Source organism: Takifugu flavidus, chromosome 10, assembly GCF_003711565.1.
Source record: "Takifugu flavidus isolate HTHZ2018 chromosome 10, ASM371156v2, whole genome shotgun sequence".
Taxonomy (NCBI): domain Eukaryota; kingdom Metazoa; phylum Chordata; class Actinopteri; order Tetraodontiformes; family Tetraodontidae; genus Takifugu; species Takifugu flavidus.
In genome coordinates, this window is record NC_079529.1 from 3112979 (window position 1) to 3134091 (window position 21113).

The following is a 21113-nucleotide window of genomic DNA, read 5'->3' on the forward strand; positions in this document are numbered from 1 at the left end:
CAGTTTTTGCTCCTCCTGTCGGAGAACATCGTTGTGTTTCGGCACCATTTGAGCTGATTAGAGGTTCAGAAGTGTTTTATTTTTATTTTCAAGAATTCACTACAAATCATGAACACATTAAGAGGCTGAAAGAACAAGAACACACTGCATGCACCATAGTATAATAGTACAGTAGATGTTATTTTTTTTTTAGAAAAGGGGGGCAAGTAAGAACATCGTTCCTCCACAATAAAGGTCAGCAGAATTTGGCATTAAGCACAGGAAAAAGAGCAAAAGTCTGACATGCTGAGAGCTGCTAGTGTTGTTCTTAATGCAGGATTCATCAAATGAGGCTGCAGAAGATTTTCTGGATAACTCTTTGAGGAAAAAAAGTTTAAAAAAAATGATATATGTGTGCTGTTTCCCTTTATCTCAAACAGTATTCTAAAAGGTGACATGAACCCGCTTCTTTCTTAGTTGAATTTGTGCCACGGATCACAGCAAAACATACAAAGCTTCTCTGCCCACGGACAAATACGGCAACACTGGAGCACGACTGACTCGCACACGTGCAGAATGATACTACTGATATCAAACCGACGCACAAATTTACCACGATCCCACAGCATCATCACTTACTGTATCCAGCAAGAAAATACCCAAGCGGGTCCAGTCGTGTGACCTCGCAGCAGGCACGGCAGTTTGGATGCGACACGTACAGTATAGATGCTTCTGGATCAAACGCGATACACGAAACATGCACAAAGTACAGCGATAAAGGGGGAAGGACCACATATGGAGCTGGTGTCATAAATTAATGTATCTTTTTTTGGTTTTTTTCAGAATATACACAATCTTACCACAAATCTAACTACTGTATAGAAAATCAATGAGGAAGCGTTAAAATGTAAAATACAATCTTGTACAACTTTGCTCATTTGCTGTAATTAGAGCCTCTTCAGGTTAATTAGCCAATTTGAAGAGGGTGTTAATGAACCTGTGTCAGATTAGAAAGAATGGGGGTCGAGGAAGGGCAGAAATGAACTCTTAGAAGTGCAATAAGTGGACCGACCCAAGCGGTATCATTTGTTACAGGAAATTATTTAAGATACTGTTCAAATATCTGAAATGTAATTGTGATATGGCCACGTTGCCCAGCCCCAAAAACCACCACTCACCACTCACGGCATCTACGTACTCTACGTTTCACCAAGAAAACAACTAATGATCGATCTAAAGTCAGATTTTACATGTAATAATAAATCAATCAAGTTGTTTCTCAAAGGAAATTAGTCAAATGGCTGAAATTATATATATAGAAACATTTTTAAGATATGACTCTTCAGTTAAATGTTGCAAAAGGGGGAGAAACGTTCAATATCTCTAAACTTCATATTTCTTTCTTGGGAATGTTGCTTCATATGTGCTCAATAAATAATAATAATAAGGCCCTGACAGAGAAATGATGCGAGAAAGCTTCAACAGAACATGGCTGCTTTGTTCTCTACAGTGTTTGGCAGTAACTTTAAATCAGACAGGAATGTACCAGCTGGTGACCACTTTGTAAAAATAGATGTAAACAGTTTTCCAGTTCTCACACTTCACAAAGAGGGGAACTCAAATTCTCTCAGATGCACACACACACTCTTGCGCGCGCGCACACACACATGAAATCAATGGCTGGGAAAAATACCGTATATGAAATCGTATTCTTTTGTTCTTTCTTTGTTTACGCTTAATACAAAATTATCCTAGTCGATCAAATGTTTATCTCTTCACCCTCACATGGGTTTGCCCACGGGCTACTTGGTCACTTTCTTTTCGTATGTCCCTCGGTGTTTGTATCCCGACACGTATCCCGAAGTGTCGACTATGTCCTCTCGTCCTGCCTTGCCCTTCCCACGGCCGGTGGAGTCGAAGCGCTCCTTGTGCGACCCCGTGAACTTGGTGGTGTCCGTGAGGCGGCTGACTGTTGGGGAAGCCACTGCTCTCTGGGAGGACATTTGGGATTTGGGTTTTTTAGCACAACATTTCAGTTTTATCTTGCGGTGACCCGCTGGTGCACGATCAGCGATGTTCGCCAGGCTTACCGTGACTCCTGAAATGATCGGAGACTTCCCCTCTACCAGCTTGAAGATCTCGGCCTCAGCCTCCTCTCCGCTCTTCTCCTTGTACTTCTTCCTGGCCAGTTCCGCCAGCGCCATCTTGAACTCATCGTACGTGATGTTGCGAGAGGATTTCTTCCTAAAATGTGGGTGAAAAGGGAGGTTAATCAGGAGTGTAAACACTTGCAACTTGTATCGGCGGGTCTTCGCCGCGAGGCTTCAAAGCTCAAAATGTACACACAGCCATGAGATCGCGTCAGCGCAGGAGACGTAAGGCAGCAGGGATAAAAAAGGAGAAAACCTCGACTGGAACCGCTCAACTAATTTCTCTTCTGGAGATCTCTGTGCACGCACGCACACCTGTGGGCTGTATATGCGACTGTCCCCTCACGCCATGTATCATGCAGTCAGGACCGCCGTGTTTTCCATTCCAGTCCGATTCCTCCTGCTCTCCTGGAGCGGTGACCTCTGGCACATGACGGCATCAATCACTCTCCTGCTCAAAGTGCTGCAGTCGCTTGATTGGCCGCGTGCCTGTTACACTTTTGAGCGCGTAGTAACACAAACACAAACAGTCACTGCCTTGGAGACAACAAATCACCCCAACAACAAAGCCAGACGGCCCGCTGCCATAGTAACAAGTGACAGTAAACAGGAACGTTTGGGCTTATTATTAATTCGACTCGTGAGAACCAAGTGCTTGATTCCTGTGCACCTCTTCCGCGATGTTGTGGTTGTGGGTTTTCAGCTGCTATGTCGATCTGAGAACGAGTGTGAGCAACTTCTAACCCCGAGGAGGGTTTTTAAAAAAAAAAGGCTTAGAGTGGCAGGAGCACTGTGTTTTCATTCAGGACACCTCTGCAGCTGACTGACCGTTTATCTGCAGAGTTAAACCATCTGTAGGACAACAGTCACGTGTCCCCCACAGTTGGATGAATACTGTTTAATGTAAAACTGCTGCTACTATCATGATCAGCAATGAATAAATGCACAGACAAGAAGATGAAACCGCCATAACACCATGAATTAATAATCCCAGCCCACGTTTGAACCTCATCCATAGTTTATGCTGCGGCGTTCCGGCTCCGGTCAGACCAGCAGCCCAGGTTTGACCCAGAAGGGTGTCCTTCCTCTGCCTTCTTTCAGCCTCAGAGTGACGGGCCGCTGCTTGTTTAGATGCCCCATTCTCACGTGCCAGCACGGACGCTGTGATGCCAATTAAAGAGAAAGGGGCGATGTGCACGTCTAGCGTGCGTGAAGACAAGCCATTTATCCTGTGGCTGCAGCATAAGTGTGCTCACCCGGCACACTTCACTGCACAATCCTCCCTAATAAAACCTACAGCTCCGATGACATGTTTATGGAGGAAAATCTCCACAGCAAAACTCCAGAAGGGGGGATCTTATTTTCCTTATATGTTTAGCAAACACATCATCGCCGCATGTGTGAATATTACTCACCAATGGGACGTGATGTACGCAAAACTCCCACAATCGGCAACGAGGTGCCACTGCAGCCTCACCAAGGAGAGCACACACAAGTAAACACGAACATCCATCGCCATGCCAACCCTGGAGGTGTGGATGTGGATGACTCAGAAAAACAAGGATACTCCTTTTTTTCCTGAAATGATGGCTGAAGTCAATGTGGGGTGTTTGGATGTTTGTACATCTTTAAGAGCAATAAAACCTGCATGACTCCCAGGAAGACTGTCTTGTTAAAGCTGCTTATTAACTATGAGCAAAGAATTTCCATCAATAAAATACAGCCAGCCAGACTACTGGTGAGAATGACGGCTGTGTGGCGTCAAACATATTGTGCTGGAAGTCCCTGATTTCATTTATTTATTCATTTATTGCTTTAGGATTATGGGTAAAAGTATCAGCTGTTAGATCCTCACCTACACTGACAAACAGAACTCCCTCTGGTGGTGCAGAAAGAGGCCGGTTCATGTTGGGCAGGAGACACTTTATCAGCTATTGCATTTAAAATGTGTGTAAATACAGCATGTGGGGTCGAACTGCATCACACACCAGCAGAACATGGAAAAATCCACCCGCACAAAGCAAGCCTTTCCTGGCTGCGCGCTCCTGCTGGTGAGAAGCTGCCTCCGGACATCCACTTTATCACAGTTCTGTTGAGCTGAATGATCTTTATTCACGCAACCCAACCGCAATCAGATGGCAACTCCCTCCAAACAACATGCATAAAAGTTGTGCTTTTTTTTCTCTTCTCCAGCTTTATTCGACGCCACCTCGGACACAACTGAAAAATACCACACGTGGCAAAATATCATAACACAGTGGCTGAACATGGAGGGGGGGGGGTGGCCTGTTTAAACTCATCTGTCAGTGCGATGTCGATCCGAACACTGCACAGACCCACAGTACACGTGCTGAACTTAAGCACAGCTGGACAGAAACATGTTTCTTATCAGGTCGCAGCTCATTATTAGGCTGTGTTTGACTCAATTCGAGCGGTAAAGGATAAATCAGCGAGGACAAACAGGATGAGCTACCATGGCCTCTGACTGCTCTTCCTAATGGACAACATGAGCTAAACTGCCTGAGAAGTGTTACTATGGAGCTGTTTATATCAAATGTGTGATAATTTAAGGTCATGTTGGTGCTGGTCCTCGGTTAACATGAAGCCTGAAGCGTTTTTTTTTTTTTTTTTTTACAATTGCACTCACAATGCTTCTGTGTTTAGGCTACAATCCATTTAGACGTGCCAACCTGGCCGTCCAATCTGGTTTTTTCTGCCTGCTGCTGGAAAAATAAAGTAGGACTTTGAAAAACATGTACTGACATGCCGTTTCCACGCCTGTTACAGGAAACTCCAGGCACGTTCCCAAATGTGCAACTTAGTGTAAGATGCATTTGCATCCCTACTCACTTGACTTTGCTAAAGACGATGTCCACGTCGGTGAGGGTGACGCTCTTGCCGTCGATCACACTGCAGTCCTTGCAGAGCTTGGACCAGTTCTTGCCGTGCATTTCCTTGCCGGTGGCGCGGGTGTCCCCGTGGATGGCGAAGCGCCTGAACGCCTCCTCCAGAGCGGTCAGCTCTACGGGCGTAGAGGAACCCATGCCTCCTTCGCTGGTGCCATTAGAGTCCGACGAAAGCCTTTTGGATGCCCGGTCTTTAGACTGGTCAGAGTGCGGCCGTAAGGGCACCGGGCTGATGTTGGGGTGCTTGGCCATCTGGACTTTAAAGTCTTCGGCATTGTTTCTGGACAAAACAGCACAACATCATCTGCAAACTGTGATGCTTCTAAGCTTTAAGCAGAACTAGGGCTGTGAGAATTCATTCAGATTAGTTAATCTGCCTCCGTCTTCTAGTCCTACCAGCAGTCCAGTGGACTCTCCGATAGACTAATCAAAAAGTTGACAGTTATGTGTAACACATGCACTTACTCACACCTAAAGCCTAAAGCAAAGGGGAGACCTACCCGGCTGAGGAGTGGACCTGACTGGGCTTTGCAAAATGCATTTTATGATACAACATCATTGTTTTCTTTTGTTTGCTTTACATGATTTAGATATCTGGACCTTATATCTGTTTTATCGTTTAAACAAAGTACCTTCTCTCAAGTGTCGTTTTGCTCCGGCAAAATAAAACACAAATAATAATGAATAATTGCTGTGGATTCATTTAAATCTAAATGAATCCACGGCAGCCCCGTTTTCAGTCTGATTAAACTTTTTATTAGTTTGACAGCCCTGAGCAGAACATATTCAGATCTGTTACACAGCACGTGTTGCGTTAGGGGAAACCACCATGATCGAGAAGCACAGGAAAGGCTCAACCTGATCAAAATTCAACACCTATGAGAGAAAATAAAGCTTAACCACACCCTGTACGCCAGGGAGAGACATTTTTGACACAGTAGTCCTGTTCTGCAACGGACAAACCCTTCTGCAGAAAGCACATGGTGCGTCATGCTTCAGGTTCAAGACGCAGCTTGCCCCCCTTTTTTTTCTCCAGTCTGTCCCTTTTTGTACGACTGTGTTACAGACCAGACTCTACTGAGATGTGTTTCTGTGCTGATGGGGCCTGCCAATGGACTGATGTCTTACTCCCTCTAGCACAGGGGTGAAAAACATAGACAGAGCTCTGTGGAATTTAAACGCTCAGAAATAAAGAACCAGGAAGGCAGGTGAACGTGCAGAAGTGCGGCGGGGAAGCTCCCAAAGCGTTGACTACAACTTACTTCTGGTCTGCCATGCTTGTGCGTGGATCTAGCTCCGTCTGTGCAGGGTTCACGGTAGATGAGTTTTGTTTTTTCTTTGTGCTGTGAGAAAAAAAAAAAACCCAAAACAAAACATGAAAACGGGAAGTGAATGACGTAACAGGATGTGCCTGCACACAAGTGAGCGCCTGAGGTAATGGTATATCATCACAAAGAAATAAAAGACTGCAATTAAAGCAAAAGGAAGAGGCAGCCTCTCTATTAAGGTTCAATCATCCCGGTCATCATTATCGCCATTTCATTGCACAAAGTCATCCGTGACCTTAAATCTCAGATAGAAATGTGTCCAAGCTGTTGTTGGAAAAAAAACAAGAGTTTGAAAAACCCTCTTAATCAGCAACATTATATTCCTTCCAGGTCACTGTTTATGTGTTAATTACCAGTAGAGAGATTATCTGTGAAGGTTAGATTTGCCCACTCAACAGTGTAAGCATGTATTGCTTTTCTAATGACTTTAATCCTCTACCAAAAAGCCAAATGCAACATCGTCATTAGAAAATGCATGAGTTGTGGTTGCAAAAATGAATACTAAAGTCATTGTCTCTGAATATAAAGAAACTGAATCACCGTCTGCTCACCTCTCAGCTGTTCCCATGCTCAGCCCAACATCCTTACACGATGCTCTGATAGAGTTTGCTTAAACAGATCCAAGCCTGATAGAGATGCTCTTTCCTGTCAGATAAACGGCTGGAAAAGCTTCAACTGAGTCCCTCAAGTTCGCTCCCTCCAGTGACACTGTTGGAAAGCTCTGTTTTTCCCTCTCCGTAACCTCGCGGCCAACAATAGCAAATGTGACGACACTGCCATTTAAATAGGTACAAAAGGTCAGAGATTGAGATGGGATGCAGCCATTATGATCAGGATGTCAGAAAGAAGAAGAGATTATTAATGTGCGTGAATAGTCATTCAGAGCAGAGGGCACTGGGGGCTATTGTCCAGCGTTACTGGGCTCTGCTTCTTCACAAAGACACACGTGGCGACATCGCGGCGCGCCACCGCTCACGTCAGGGCCTCTGCAGTCATATGTCACCAAGGACTCCTGCCAAGATGGACAGCCTCGATGTAGGCTTAAAATACCATGTGTGTGTAAAACAATTTCAGCGATCATACTGGAGTTTTGTAATAAAACAGAAAAACAGACGCTATTTAATTAATCTCATCATAACTGGCTGTCTTAACCTTTTTCATTGGGAATTCTGTTATTTTTAATATCATTAGGAGTTAAAATGTTGCATTGAAACCTAAAGGATTTGCTGATCTATACAGCATTATAGATCCATACCGTAAAACAAGGGAAGAAACGACTTAAAAATTGGAATTATTCCACTAAGCTTCAACACTGAGGCTTCATCATCATGGACCGGCAACCTTCTGATGGTTTTGATCTACTTTGCAGTGGGCTTTCCTCCGTGCTTCACTGACAGCACTACAATCCACGTGAAACAAAGCCATCTTTTCACTCTCCTCCTTATACTCAGTAGCTTTGAGGGCCTCCAGCTCTCAGTACAACAGGCCCCCTCAAACCACATCATGTTCAATGCACAAGTGAGAGGCCATTAACTCGCTGCACTGCAGCGGCGGAATCAAGCCAAATAAAATCGGTTTATTGTGGACTGTGCAGATGACAGCAGGCAAAGTCCATCAATTATCACCGTCAGCCCTTAATAAAAATAATTAGACTTGGAAACAAACATCATTTTTAGCAGTTCTGCCCCACTTAGCCAAATACAAATGAGTAGCCATTTGGTTGAGGGCAGATCTCCAGAGACGATCTGTAACTGGATGACAGCATGCTTACATACACTCGCCTTCTGGCAACGCGCTGCACAGATGAGTGCTTTAACTATAAATTGACCCATTTTGAACTGCATCTATTCATAGCAACAATACGCAGCCACGGTTGGAACATTCTATTCATTCTCAGCCAGCCGACCAGGCACAGGCTGGAATACCCAGAACAAAAATATTGTATTTAGCAGCTAGTTTGACAGATTCTGCCTGATTTTTTTTTTTTGGCTGTGTGTGTGTGAGTGTGTGAGTGAGAATGTGAAGTGTTCTACAATAGTCTGCTCCTACGTTTGCAGACAGGCAGAAATCCCATCTGCCCTTTTTTCTGGATCAGTGTGCTTTCCCTTGTTGCTGCGCTGTAACGTGACAGTTTCAGCCTGTCAGAGGTAATCCCCCCACACATACACACACTTCTGCACGCGACTGACCTGCATCTATTCTATATCTAGTCTGGAGACTTTCCGCTGATGCTGAATACACAAAGAGTAACTTCGAGAATGTTGTGATCTGTGTCCAGTTCTGGTACTTACTGTTGATAGCCATGATTTATGAAGATGAATAATTCCAGAGCTGATTTCTAAATAAACATTAATAAATCTAAACCTGCAGCTGCAAACATTTGATGCAGCCTTCCAAATGCCCCTGTAGTGCTGGCACGAAGTAGAACATTCAAGAGGAAAACCATGCATGCAATTTATAATCTTGCCACTGGGTATCGCCATTTCCCACACCCTGAAATAGTTCATTATAAATGCGTCTCTCCTCATCCGCTATCTTTATAAACACGCACAACTTACCAGATATCATAGATATTTTGAACATTTGTTCAATGACAGCTCGGGGGCACAGTTTAATAAATTAATTCTAACTCATTATTAAATAACATTTTGAGGCTGGTAAGAACTCATTGTTCCCATTTCAAACATGGATTACTGCCTATGTCTCTGTATTCCTTCCACTCAGGTCCACTGCAGATACACTAAAGCAACTAAAGTCATTTGTAAAGTCCCCCTTCCCCCAGTGAATAAGTAATTTACAGCTAAAAATAGTCCACAGAAAATCATTGGTCAAAAAATACACTAAATACACTATACGCACAATAAGCATCTGTGTCAGGAAAGCTGTTTATATATATACATGCCAACATCTTTAGACAACAATGGGACAAATGTGTGGCTGTAAAAAAAATTTGGAAGCACTAAACTCTCGACATTGTTTCAGGATTACAACACTTGACTTCACTACATACGACCACTTCCCAGTTTGGCCACACTTCCCCACCTTCAGTCTCCCCCCCAGAAGAAGAGGGCATGACATCAGCACGCTAGAGCCGAGGTCTGAGGTCAGCGCCAGCACCACACTGTCTCTGTCAGTCCTCGCCTCCCCTCTAACTGCCCTGTGACTCAAACCACATATGTGATACCGGAGACAGAAGCGCTCTGGACATGGCTCAGATGGTGAAAGGCTTGATAATCCAGGTGGAAACTAGCTCCCTTTGATGGAAGACCAGTTACAATGCCCAGACAATGTTGCATAACGCCTCCATTGATTAGTCTGAATAATTATTATGTTCCAGCAGTTGTTTTTTTCTGTTTAAAACCCCTTTGTAATCATTTGCAATTTTTTTAAAAGCCCTTCCTTTATTTTAGTGCCCACTGAGAGGCTGCAACACTTGATTTTTCTGCCTGGAAGCATTCGACTTATTTATTAAACATGACCTGATTTCAACACGTCACAAACAAAAGAGAGTAAATTACAGTGAGTTTAATTGTTGCTGACAGAACCCAAAGGCTCTTGGACCAATGCAATGAAACCTGAACAGTGAAATCTGGGACAAACGCAGTGAGTGTGCCTGCTTCTCGTGCATCTCTGATTTAACCTATGGGGAGGGTGCGGCTATGAAGTCATTCAGTGGGAAGGAAGGAGCATATTGCCTTCATTAGCTGTGCTATCTTTGAATGGAATGGTGTAAGCCAAGGCTGCTGTACCTGCAGCCCCGGTATATTAATCAATTTGTAATCCCTAATTGCTCAATTACGAGACAAAATGAGCCATCATCACAATCTCTCTCTCTATCTTTGTAAAATTATGTAACTACATTCATCCAGCCCAGCAGCCTGGCATGCGTGCTGCAGCCACAGGCCCAGAGCTGCGCCAGTCATGCTCCCTGACCAATAACAGCGCTTATCTGAGACCCATCTCACCGAGCTTTGCTTTGAAACATAAACACAGCAGAGAAACATCGTGTTTATTTTACTGGCCCTGACCGCAGCTGCAGGTTGAACCACAGTGTCGGAGCAAAACGTGTTACATAAACTTGCAAATGCAAGATTCACACGTGACCACTTTGTTATTGTCAGCCTCAGCGGTGTGCCTTCCGCTGAAACACACGACATTGGTTTAAACCTTAAATTAAGAGCAAAACATGCATGTTTACATCCTAAAATGCTCTTGCAAATGCATTTCCCCCCTTTGGTTTCATGCAAATGAGCATGATTTCAGGCATGCTGTCTTAGAATTTTTTAAAACTGGAATGTCAACTAAATCCCTTCAAAATAATCAGAATAAATAAATAATCATCCGTGTTCATCACCTGGCGTCGCAATCCTCTTCACAGAACCATAATTGCGCGTCGCGCACGCTCTGAGCTGTTCTCCTCCCCGCTGCCTGAGCTCGACTCCGCTCTCGCCGCTCGCTCCCTCCGAGATGCTGAAGAGAAACTAGTCCGCTGATTGGCTGCCGCCGTTCGCGACCAGATCACGTCTCCTCCGTGGAGGCTGGGGTGGGAAGCACTGGTAAACAGACTCGAAGCATCTTTTTGAGTCTCAAGAAGGAAGAAAGCAATAAAGAAGGAGAGATACAATATTTTGCTGCGAAGGAGCGTTTAAACAGCAGCTTCATGCATATGCAGTGAAGGCATGGAGATATCAAGGACCCCAACTCTGGTGGGAGCTCAGAATGTCTTCACGCAATCAGGTGTTGAACAAAGGAATTATTTAAAATATACGTGGCTAAAAAATCACCTAATACCTCCCCAGTAACGATGTCCACTGCTGGGATGTGTTACACAACCAGTTCTGTCCTAATGGTTGGACACGGACGGACATTATGTAACTTCTTGCTGAGACAAAAGATGCATCAGTGCATGATTCTTAGTAAACCCCAAAGAGTCCAGAATAGTCAAGTTCATCACCATAAAATTAGCCTCCGTGACATAATCCTGTCTTAATTTGCACCGAGTGCGCCACCGTGTGGGTAAAAGGCGCATCTGTAAATCTGAGACGCACATAACGTTGAATACATAATGCAAGATGCAAACGTGACATTATGGTGAAAAGGTACCCTCTACAGCACAGAGAGGGCATTTATTAGCTTACATTGCAAATTTCTGTCAATCGACTGCTGTGAATAATTCTGTAATCTGATTTTTTTATTGCAGACATGCATTTTGACCTTTTAGTCAGTCTTTTATACTTTTTAGTAATTTAAAATATAGAAAAAGATTGTTTATCTGCAATACACAGAGCAAAGAAAACTGAAATCGAGTATAGAATTTAATCTAGATGCAAAGTAGGGAACAGTTTTGAGTGTCACTGTGGCTGGAGGGTAATGTTAGGAGAGAAAAGAGGAAGAAAAATTACACAAAAACTGATATTTGAGTTGTTTTATCAAGAAAGTGGCATCCAAATTGTGAAGACATGTAATAAAACTGCTAAAATAACTTAAAATCACCGATGTCCCGATACGCTAAAACAAAATGTAGCGAGCCGACAGATCAATAACAGAAACCAATACTTTAAATAATTGATTAATAAGAAACACACCATGTGTTCTTTAAAAAAATCCAACAATAAAACTAAATTACAATCTCACAACAGTATATAAAAAAGGTTCAACATTTAAAGAAAACACACACACCCATCTAGTGGGTCAGGTGCATTTTCAGGTGGGTCACCATCATTTGTCACTGTGTGGCTCAGTTACAGCAACATTTACTCGACCAACGCAGCAGCTCAGACTGATCGGTAGTCGGTTACCGGTCTTCTGGCGTCATCACCGAGCTTCCCAGTGGGTCCTGCACATTAGGAATGCTGTCTGCAGACTTCACACTGGCACTCTGGGACTCGCCGTCCTGCTCGCTCCTCCAGCTTTTGATGTCACTCAATTTCCCTTTAAGGTCAAGAAAGAAACACATCAGGGAGAAATACTCATCAGAAATAACCACCTTTAATCCCAAAATCTGTCTATAACCCATTTAGAATCCCAAACTATCCCCATTCAACCCACTCAAAGACCAGGTGATGCAGTCAGAGCTTATCTTTATGAATTAAAAGCACAGATAAGCAATGGGCAACAGTGAAAAGTCCACTCAAATACTCACTTTTTGTCTTTACTGCTGGGTGTTCTGTCACATACTGGAAACCATTCTCATGTTCTTTGACTTCATTTGACTGGGATGGAACAGATGGTGACTAAACACACCCAGGTTGATTTTTAAAGGCGATACGTGTGAACAGGCATACCTCTGTGCATATGGACTCAGAGATGTGGCTGGAAAATGGGCCCCTATCTTCAAAATTACAAGTGCTGCTGAAATAAAAGAAGGAGGAATAAGTCGTCCACATCTTCAAGCTTTAATCACTGAGAAGAGTCGTCCGATGGCCGTACCTGGACCGCTGCGCCAGTTCACAGTCAATGGTGCCATTATCCTTAAATGGAAAAAATTACAATTATACAGGCTGAATGATTAAAAAAGGCACTACCGCTAATAGGCTGTGTCCACCTGTGGAACCTTGATGTTGTTTTTAGCACCCTTTGGATTTCCTTCCTCTGCATCTGGGTTCCTGGAACCTTTCTGGCGCTGCAGCTTAATATATTCATATGTGCTGATGCCTTTATGAACTGTTAATCCAGAAGGAATTGCATGAGAATTCATGTCCGTGGGAGGAGGGGAAAATGCATCATGGTGTCTCTTACACAGGTAGAGGTGGAAACCCAGCAGGTGAAGGAGCAGCAGGAGGGAGATGACGCCCAGTATTACTGTGATGAAGGCTAAAATGAGGAGAGCAGCCGAACTAGTCTTGATCGGCGTTAAAGGTATGAACATAAGCCAGGTGTCGTTTCCCAAGAGCGCTATGAAAAAAACGGTCCAGCAGAGGTTATACGGCTAATATGCAGGATACAGTTATACGGCTTTGATTTAATCAGACTGAAGCGATTGATCAGACAGCTTACAGCCAAACTGGGGAGCGGTCCGAAGGCTCTCTGGATGCAGGTAATGCTGGATGAATATGAACATTAGGACAATGACAAGCAGTAGGACTCCAAGTGTTGCAGAAGACAGCGCAGCAAAGAAGCACCTGGGGGACGGAAGATGCGTACATCATTTTAGCCATGACGCTCCCGGCCAGGATCATCAACCCATTCCAGCAAAGCCTGCAACCCAGCCAGGTTTTCTGTCCTACCGGATACAAAACACAGCAAATGACTCCCATGTGTTAGCGTAGGACAGAAAACCGGGTTGGGTTGCAGGCCTTGGTGGACTGGGTTGATGACCAGCACCATAGAGGACTGACAGGAGATCACCTCACCAGTAGTTTCTCCCGCCCACGCAGTTATTCAGCCATTTACAGTGGTGATCAAAGTCTTCCACACACTTGTTGCAAACGCCGCAGTGCTTCACTTTGGGGCCACTGAATTTTAAAAAAGGATTGTTATTATGGCGATGATCGATGAACGATACCAATGCTGGGGCTTTGGTGACGTACACTTTGATGTCACACAGATAGCAGCGCAGGTCCTGAATGACGTGTGCTTGTTTCGATCGGTCGTAAAGTGGCATCGGACTGGAGTAGTTCTGCTTGGCCCTCACGCTGGCGTCGGCTGGGTCTATAGTCGCAGCCGCAATATGGGTGAAAAAGTGCACGATAAAAGCCAAAGCAGTCAGCTGCACGTGGAGACTCAAGGAAAAGTCGTGCAAAAGAGCAGACGGAGGAGAGACGGCTAAAGGCTGCACACAAACGGCCCCTGTGTGCGAGAGACAGTTCTGTGTAAGTCAGCTGCTCGCATGGCTGAATAAAGCTTTATGCTAATGTAAGGCAGCGTTGAACCTGTGACAAAACCGCCAGCGATTATGTCTCCAGCTTAATAAGAGGCTGCAGACACAGAGCCAGCTTGTGCAGCAGGACTACATCGCACAGACAACAAAATCCTTGTCTTCAGCGGGAGTACAAACAACACTAATGTTTACACTCCAATTTAACAGCTGTGGCGAAGCCCCAGCTCCGCAGTCAAGGATACAGCAGAGACCAGATGGTTCCACGGCAGAGGCAGGAGAGGGATGTAGATGCCGAAGCTGACTATGGCCAGGTAGCCGTACAGGAGCCAGCCCAACACCTGGAAAGGCTGAAGGGGCCACGACCAGCCGTTTATCCGAGGGGGCTTGGAAAGAATGAGTTCGGTCCTGCTGATGGAGTCCACGGGAGACGTCCGTCTCAGTCTCCGACTGCAGCAGCTCATCTAGAAGCAGCACAGGCCATTTTTACTGCGGCGAGGCCACATTTGCTCAGGAAATGAGTTATGAAAATGAGCCGCTGATGGCGATAGTGGAGCCGGAGAAGATCCACACTTGGTTATTTCTAGATGCTCACTACACAACCGTTGAATTTGTGTCAGCAAACCTTGAAAAGTGATTTTTTTTTTAAATCAAACAAACAAACAAATAAACAAGGAGTGTTATTCATAATGCCCTGAGTAAACTTCTAATCTGATCCAGAGTCAGGGTTACTCAAGGGTCAATCTCCCCTGAGTGGCAAAAGGTTTAAAAAAAGAAAAAGAAAATCACATGTTTTTATGCATGACACAAATGTTATGCAGCCAAAGTTCGATTAATTTATGAAAACCATTCATCCACCTTTAAACAGTACATTTATGGATGATTAATTTGATCACTCATGAAAAATCTAAAGCGATGAGGAGATTCTGCGTTAAATTCACAAACCAGACTTTAGGCGATAGTCTAAAAGATGAATTACTGACCTTGAACGCAACACTACGTCCCTTTTTACACGCAAAGCCGGGTTTCCATCCCTTTATAAACCATTAGTTTTTCAGGCGAGCAGGTGTTTCGGTAAAAAGATCCAATAAACAAAAGCACGACGATATTCTGAGCACACGGCGCCGAAATAACATGGTCAAAGCGGGCATCAGGCGCTGGTAAACATGGATAAACTGGACAAATGTGCTCGGGTTGCGTCGTCGGAGGAGCCGAGTCAGAAGAAGTTGAAGAATCAACTCACTCAGCAGGTCGGCGGGGCGCCATGGAAACGGCCCTGCCGCGCATGCGCAGCTTTCAGAGATACCTTTTCATTGATAACGCTTCAGCGACTGATTAGTCACATGCACCCGCTTATCTGTTAGTCTGTCCCGCAGCTGTGTGCACGTCTGTAGTGACTCTTCACGGTTATCTTGTTTTTTTCCCCCAGAGTTAAATGCAATCTTTTAAGTGCAACGTTTTCATTACAACTTCTGAGTGTTCAACAGGAACTGCAGAAGGTTCAGTACTTCTGCTTTCTAAAGTTAAAAAAAACACTCTCTTTGTTATGCTAATGATTTTTGTGTAACTACATGCTATATGTATTCTGTTTTCACTTCCCTACTTTCTCTGACACCGATAAAAACACTGATTCAAAGCTGCACAACTTTTACAAAGTCATTGTATTTTTACATCCAGAGGACGTTAAAATTGCTTTTTTCAAACCCATTCTACAAGTGAGAGCCTTGTTTATGTGCCTGTTGAACCACAACCAGTTATAAATACAGATGAAAATGTTTATTTTGTTTTAGGTTTTGGACTCATATTCAAATCCATACAATTACACAACTCATAATCACATATATTAAAAAAAAAAGTCCACACACACTTAATATAAGTATACGAGCGAACACAGGGATAAAACCAGGTTTAAAAGGCAGTGTGTTGTGGTCAGCTGTTGGGTGTATTCTCTGGCTCTGGAGACTGCAGGAACTCATAAGGATCATGAACCATTTCCGACTGGTCACCCAGGTGTGACGGACTCCCTGTGGGGTAATGGAAATATAGCTCTTATGAGGTTACAGTTCAAGGAAAGCAGAGGAAATATTGTAGGAAATACATTGGAGGTTAGGAACTATTCATGGATTTTGTACAATTACTGCATTTGGTCTGATATATAATATATATATATATTTTTTTTCACATTCATTTTTAAAAACAGGCCTTTGTTTTGGTCTGACATAACTATGAAATTAAAGCTGCTCTCGTTTTTTACCTAAGTGATGCTGGTCTCTCTCTGAAGCATTGGACAGCGATGACAGGTTTGATGATGGTCTGGAGCCGACTCTGTCAACCTGAGCCTCCTGGAACTCCTGCAGGAGTTTGTCCGTGTCATCAAAGTGCTGCTGGCCCTCCTCGTGCCCCGGCTCTTTTTTCACTGTTTTCCCTAATGAGTAAAGATGAAGAGTCTGATTATTATGAGTCTGATTTAATTATTTACCCCAATGTGTATGTGACCTTAACATTAACACCAAAAAATTCAACCATTATTACCTAATGAGTTGAGCATGGATATATCCAGAGACATGTCAGGGTAGTTCTTCATAGACATGAAGTCTAGCACTGAGCCACTGTCTCCCAGGCCTGTACCATCAGACATCTGTACGGAAATACGCTTAAATAAAGGAGAAAATGGATAAAACATCGCATTTAACAACCAACCTGCATGTCACACACACTGGAATTGGCCTCATCGGGTTTGGCCACCATGTTTCTTTTCTGAAATACAAAAAAAACACAGAAACAGGTTTATTTGGTAAAACTCTTGGGCCTTTTTAAACAAAAACATGATGGCATCTGCACATCAGGAATGTGCATTTTATTTACAACAATCCAACTTGCAGAACATAACGCATGACAGTTATGTACCTGGGGTGTGTAGTTCCCGATTTAACATCACAGCTGCAGCTGTTTCTGCTTGTTCTCTTCCTCCGTTAAGAGAGCATAAGCTGCTGACAAAGGTTTTCTCATTCGCACTACATTAACGGTTCTGGACTCTTGTCACTATAGCCTTTAGGATACCGGTATGTGCTAGAAATGATTCAGCTGTTGCTTTATGGCAAAACAATTCATAAGCAATTGTTTTCGTGTGTGTTATTAGTGCATGTACACAGGTGCAGGAGATTCTTACACTATAAGTACATGGTCAAATACCTCTCGGATTTGGGAGGCAGCTTTAAGGTGGTCGCTCGCAGTCATTTTGTCTAGGAGTTCATCCACCCAACGCTTGGTGATGCTTCCGCAGCCTTTAACAAACTCCTGCAAGCTGAGGGTGAAAAAAAAGAAAATTCAAAATAGCCTGCAGATTTTAGCTCAAGAATTTAACACAAGGAAAGATTCTCTTCATACCTGAGGGCACACTGCACGCCTGTTTCATCGCCGTAGGCCGAGTAGAGCATGTCAATCTCATCAGACTGCAGGTCAGGAAAGACCGAGTTGTTTTGAAGGGTCTGGACGTTGTAGGCACTGCTGAGGAACGTGACTATAGAACCCAACACAAAAACAATGCTGAGTGTTCTGAACAGGTAAACTTGGGGATTCGGCGTGAATCGCATGGCACAACAAACATGAGCATTTTGGTGTACCTTTATGTCTCCTGTCATCCTTGAATCCGAGTGTCGTTAATCCAGGAAGAAGCTTATTAGACAGCGAACTCAGGTCTACTTTGTGAGTCTCCTCTTCTGCAAAATTCAAGAAGAATTCACTTCTTTAGAGATGTCACGGATGCTAAATATACATGCAGAAGTTATAAGACTGGGCTATTAAAGGTTTTTAGTAAATTACACAAAGATAACCGACCTTCTGCATCAGGATCAAGTTGATTTACAACAGTATAAAGGAGAGAGCCATCTGTCTCTTTACGCAAGTGACCAATCTGAAAACACAGATTACACAAAGTAAATAAAAGCCATACTACCCCTGCTTACTCATCTAACAAAAGGTGGAAGAAATGTGATGTTTGTGTAAAAGACTGGCGTGTGTGTACTGATATAAGATTAGTGAGAACCTTGGAGCTCGGCATGTATCTGTTGATCCGATCCCGAGCTTCATCGGCTGAATGTTCAACAAGAGCGAGAACGTGCTCTTCTGCTGTGCTGTCAGTCACGCTGCAAGCATTTCCCTCTGGTTCATACAAATAACTGAGAGATAGGAGGTAGAGTGGTGTTTGGTTTTAACATCGGGTGCTCAAAACAAATCCCATGAATTCTTTTACTAAAGGTATTGATGCCAAACATCAGAAATACCTGATGACTTCCTTCATGACTTTGACTGGCTGTTTCTTGGACTTCTTGGCTGATTCCACTGGGAGGGGGATTATCTCTGGAGGTGGGATATCTGCTGTCAGGTCTTCGTCTCCCAAAATGGCAACCTGCTGGGTGTAGTCCATATCCTGCATGAACGACATGCTGCGCTTCAGGGCCAACAGCCGCTCCTATAGATATAAGCAATAGACAGTAAGCATATGAAGGAAAAGTCATAGGCCAGCTAACAAGGATGGTTCTACTGTGTTTTACTGGGTCTCACTTGCTAGAATTTAAAAAGAACCACATGATTTCTCTACTTTATAGTTTTACCTTGCTCATCATCTTGAATCCCGTGTGAAGCAGTTTTTTGGCAGCTTTGTAGTAAACAGTTTCTGGTCGGTTGTACACCGTGGCATTGTCACACATCAGCTTAAAGTCCGCCTGAAGGTTAGAAAGTGATTCAGGGAGGTGTAAGAGAGAGCTTTAGGAATAGATAAGAGCTTTACTTGCACACATCACAGTGTTGTAAAATTGAATACCCACCTTAAATTCTGTAACTGTATTGTATTCATTGTTTATAATCTTGTCTTTCATGGTGCTGAAGTCCATAGGATGCTTGATAAATGTTGAGTAACCCGGAGCAATTGCTTCCGTTACAGGAAAGGCAAAGAATCCATGTGGATCTTTCCTGGAAAAATGAGGATGCACAATTGTTGTTAAAAATGGCTTCAACTATGAAAAGCCTAAAGGTGACTGAATTAAAAGCTGCTGCACCTACAAAAACGAGGAAATAACTATAAAATATAACTTGACGACCATCACTGAGTATCAAGGCTCATTAAAGAGCTGTGAAGTATGCTGGGTCAAGTTAATGTATTTAGAAAGAATTCGGCTTCCTGACCTCTGCAGTTGCCTCAAAAAGTGTTCCAGCAGTTGCTGACGTGGGGTCGATTCGTTCTCTGCGTTGGAAAAACATAAAAAATTTGCACAAAACAACACAAATGCAATTAACAAATAGCATTTTTACTTGCTGCAAAACAGACACTGCACTTGCACAGACACACAGATATTTTTACCTTGTTGTGTCCTACATGCTCGCACCGGTCTGTCTCCCGATTGTTCTATTTCCACCTTCATATTGGGTCGAAACTCCTCCACTTCAGGTTCTATCTCAAAATCTCTATCTCTGTCTTTCTTCTTTTTCTTCTCTTCTGGCTAATAAGATAATGAGCCAGCTCATTATAAAAGATTGTAAGTGCAGATGATCCTAGTTGACCGTTTTCACTCACCTCTAATGATATACTTATAGTTTTGGACAATGTGAAGGGTTCAACAGGCACACCGGTGGCAGATGTAGTAGCTGCTGCTTCTGATTCATTCTGTTCTCGTTCTCTCTTCTTCCTCTTTTCTTCCTAGTTGAGAAAAATATATTTCTTTGCAAAAAATTTCAACAAAAAGAAGTCCACAGCACTGAGAAACTTGCAGACTTTTCCCAACAAACCTTACGACGCCTTCTCTCCTCATCATCCACATATTTGTCTTTATCCTTTTCAGACTTCTTCTTCTTCTTTTTCTTCTTCTCTTTGTGGCGTTCGCGTTCATGGTCCGATCTGTCATCGTAGTAGCTGGAATCATGGCCCGAACCAGACAGTTCAGTCACCTCACTCCCTCCCACTTTGAGCACAAGCTTCAACGGTTTCTCAAGCGCCTTGTCTTCATAGTCTAGACCCAAAACAAACAACACAGGGATACTTACAATCTGCTTTCTTTGAACGTGAAAGTGTTGCAGGTGTAACAAAAAACAAAGCCCAAACTAATAGCATTACTAGATCTGGCTAATGTGTGAGAAAACACGTTGCTCTCTAGCTTTGCCATAAATACATCAGATAGCCTCAAGTCAGGTCAAGCGAAGACAACAAAAACATACACGTTAATCAACATTTTCTAGACTTCTTATCGGAATTGCCAACAGCATAAACGAGAGCAATGATGAGTACAACGCTGGCGGATCTTTACGCAAAGCTAAAGAAACCTGCTCCATTTGCCAGTCTAGTCAGCCATGTTAAGCTAGTTAAATAAACAAAGCAGCGGGAAGGAAAAAGAAATGCTGCAATAGTGAATAATAAAGTAGTCATTGAGTACCATCCACAGTCCTCCATTCCGGCTTATGTTTTTTGTGCTTTTTTCCCATAGCAATTTAATCAGGTTCAGATTTGTTGGAAGAACAGCTTATCAATAGAAGGATGCTCGTCAGGGAATCGGATGTACATAAAAAATGCACATGACGTACTTCCGTCTCCTTCTTCTTCTGTTGGCGTCCAAGTTGATGCATTGCTGCCACCTTCTGGTCCTCTCTCTCATTTATTTATCTGTATATCCTTATTGACAGCCCAGCACAGGTAAAAAAAAATTAAAATTAAAATTAAAATAAAAATACTTTTTTTTTTTACAAAAACACCCCCCCCCACAATTGTCTTCCCACCTGAACAATCTACAAAGCTCAAAATGTTCTTTTCATCACTATCCACCTTTCCCAGTTCCCTCACTCCATCTATCATTTTGCTTTCCTCACTATACTGGCTGAATATCAAAAGCATTCTCTGCTGTTTCCAGTTCGTGACAATACTCACATGAACTTGGATGCTTCCCTA

General features: G+C 43.4%; 3 protein-coding genes across 7 annotated transcripts; all 3 read right to left on the reverse strand.

Annotated features, from left to right (window-relative positions):
• Positions 1-57: 57 nt before the first annotated feature.
• On the reverse strand, positions 58-10873 carry LOC130532378 (tubulin polymerization-promoting protein). Of its 2 annotated transcripts, none has more exons than XM_057045016.1 (5): positions 10718-10873; positions 6298-6378; positions 4980-5339; positions 2070-2223; positions 58-1970 (listed from the first exon to the last, which is right to left on the reverse strand). In XM_057045016.1, the coding sequence occupies exons 3-5, from the start codon at positions 5285-5287 to the stop codon at positions 1782-1784; spliced, it is 651 nt and encodes a 216-aa protein (XP_056900996.1). In that variant the 5' UTR covers positions 5288-5339; positions 6298-6378; positions 10718-10873; the 3' UTR covers positions 58-1781. The 2 variants fall into 2 exon arrangements, with proteins under 2 accessions (XP_056900996.1, XP_056900995.1); XM_057045015.1 differs by lacking the exon at positions 10718-10873 and adding an exon at positions 6915-7269 and having other exon boundaries at positions 4980-5315.
• A 2028-nt stretch (positions 10874-12901) lies between these two features.
• zdhhc11 (zinc finger DHHC-type containing 11) lies at positions 12902-15469 on the reverse strand. 2 transcript variants are annotated; one of them, XM_057045014.1, is made up of 7 exons: positions 15163-15468; positions 14425-14643; positions 13893-14071; positions 13716-13817; positions 13360-13484; positions 13104-13257; positions 12902-13026 (listed from the first exon to the last, which is right to left on the reverse strand). In XM_057045014.1, the coding sequence occupies exons 2-7, from the start codon at positions 14641-14643 to the stop codon at positions 13020-13022; spliced, it is 786 nt and encodes a 261-aa protein (XP_056900994.1). In that variant the 5' UTR covers positions 15163-15468; the 3' UTR covers positions 12902-13019. The 2 variants fall into 2 exon arrangements, 1 of the variants encoding a protein (XP_056900994.1); XR_008952320.1 differs by lacking the exon at positions 12902-13026 and having other exon boundaries at positions 13233-13257; positions 13360-13585; positions 15163-15469.
• A 471-nt stretch (positions 15470-15940) lies between these two features.
• On the reverse strand, positions 15941-20832 carry brd9 (bromodomain containing 9). Of its 3 annotated transcripts, none has more exons than XM_057045004.1 (17): positions 20605-20832; positions 19964-20184; positions 19752-19874; positions 19539-19677; positions 19364-19421; positions 19006-19150; positions 18793-18903; positions 18463-18650; positions 18225-18357; positions 18017-18092; positions 17803-17898; positions 17567-17699; positions 17372-17483; positions 16880-16936; positions 16712-16817; positions 16434-16604; positions 15941-16203 (listed from the first exon to the last, which is right to left on the reverse strand). In XM_057045004.1, exons 1-17 carry the CDS (start codon positions 20651-20653, stop codon positions 16109-16111), a joined length of 2013 nt encoding a protein of 670 aa, XP_056900984.1. In that variant the 5' UTR covers positions 20654-20832; the 3' UTR covers positions 15941-16108. The 3 variants fall into 3 exon arrangements, with proteins under 3 accessions (XP_056900984.1, XP_056900983.1, XP_056900985.1); XM_057045003.1 differs by having other exon boundaries at positions 16712-16832; XM_057045005.1 differs by lacking the exon at positions 20605-20832 and adding an exon at positions 20390-20519 and having other exon boundaries at positions 16712-16832.
• Positions 20833-21113: the final 281 nt, after the last annotated feature.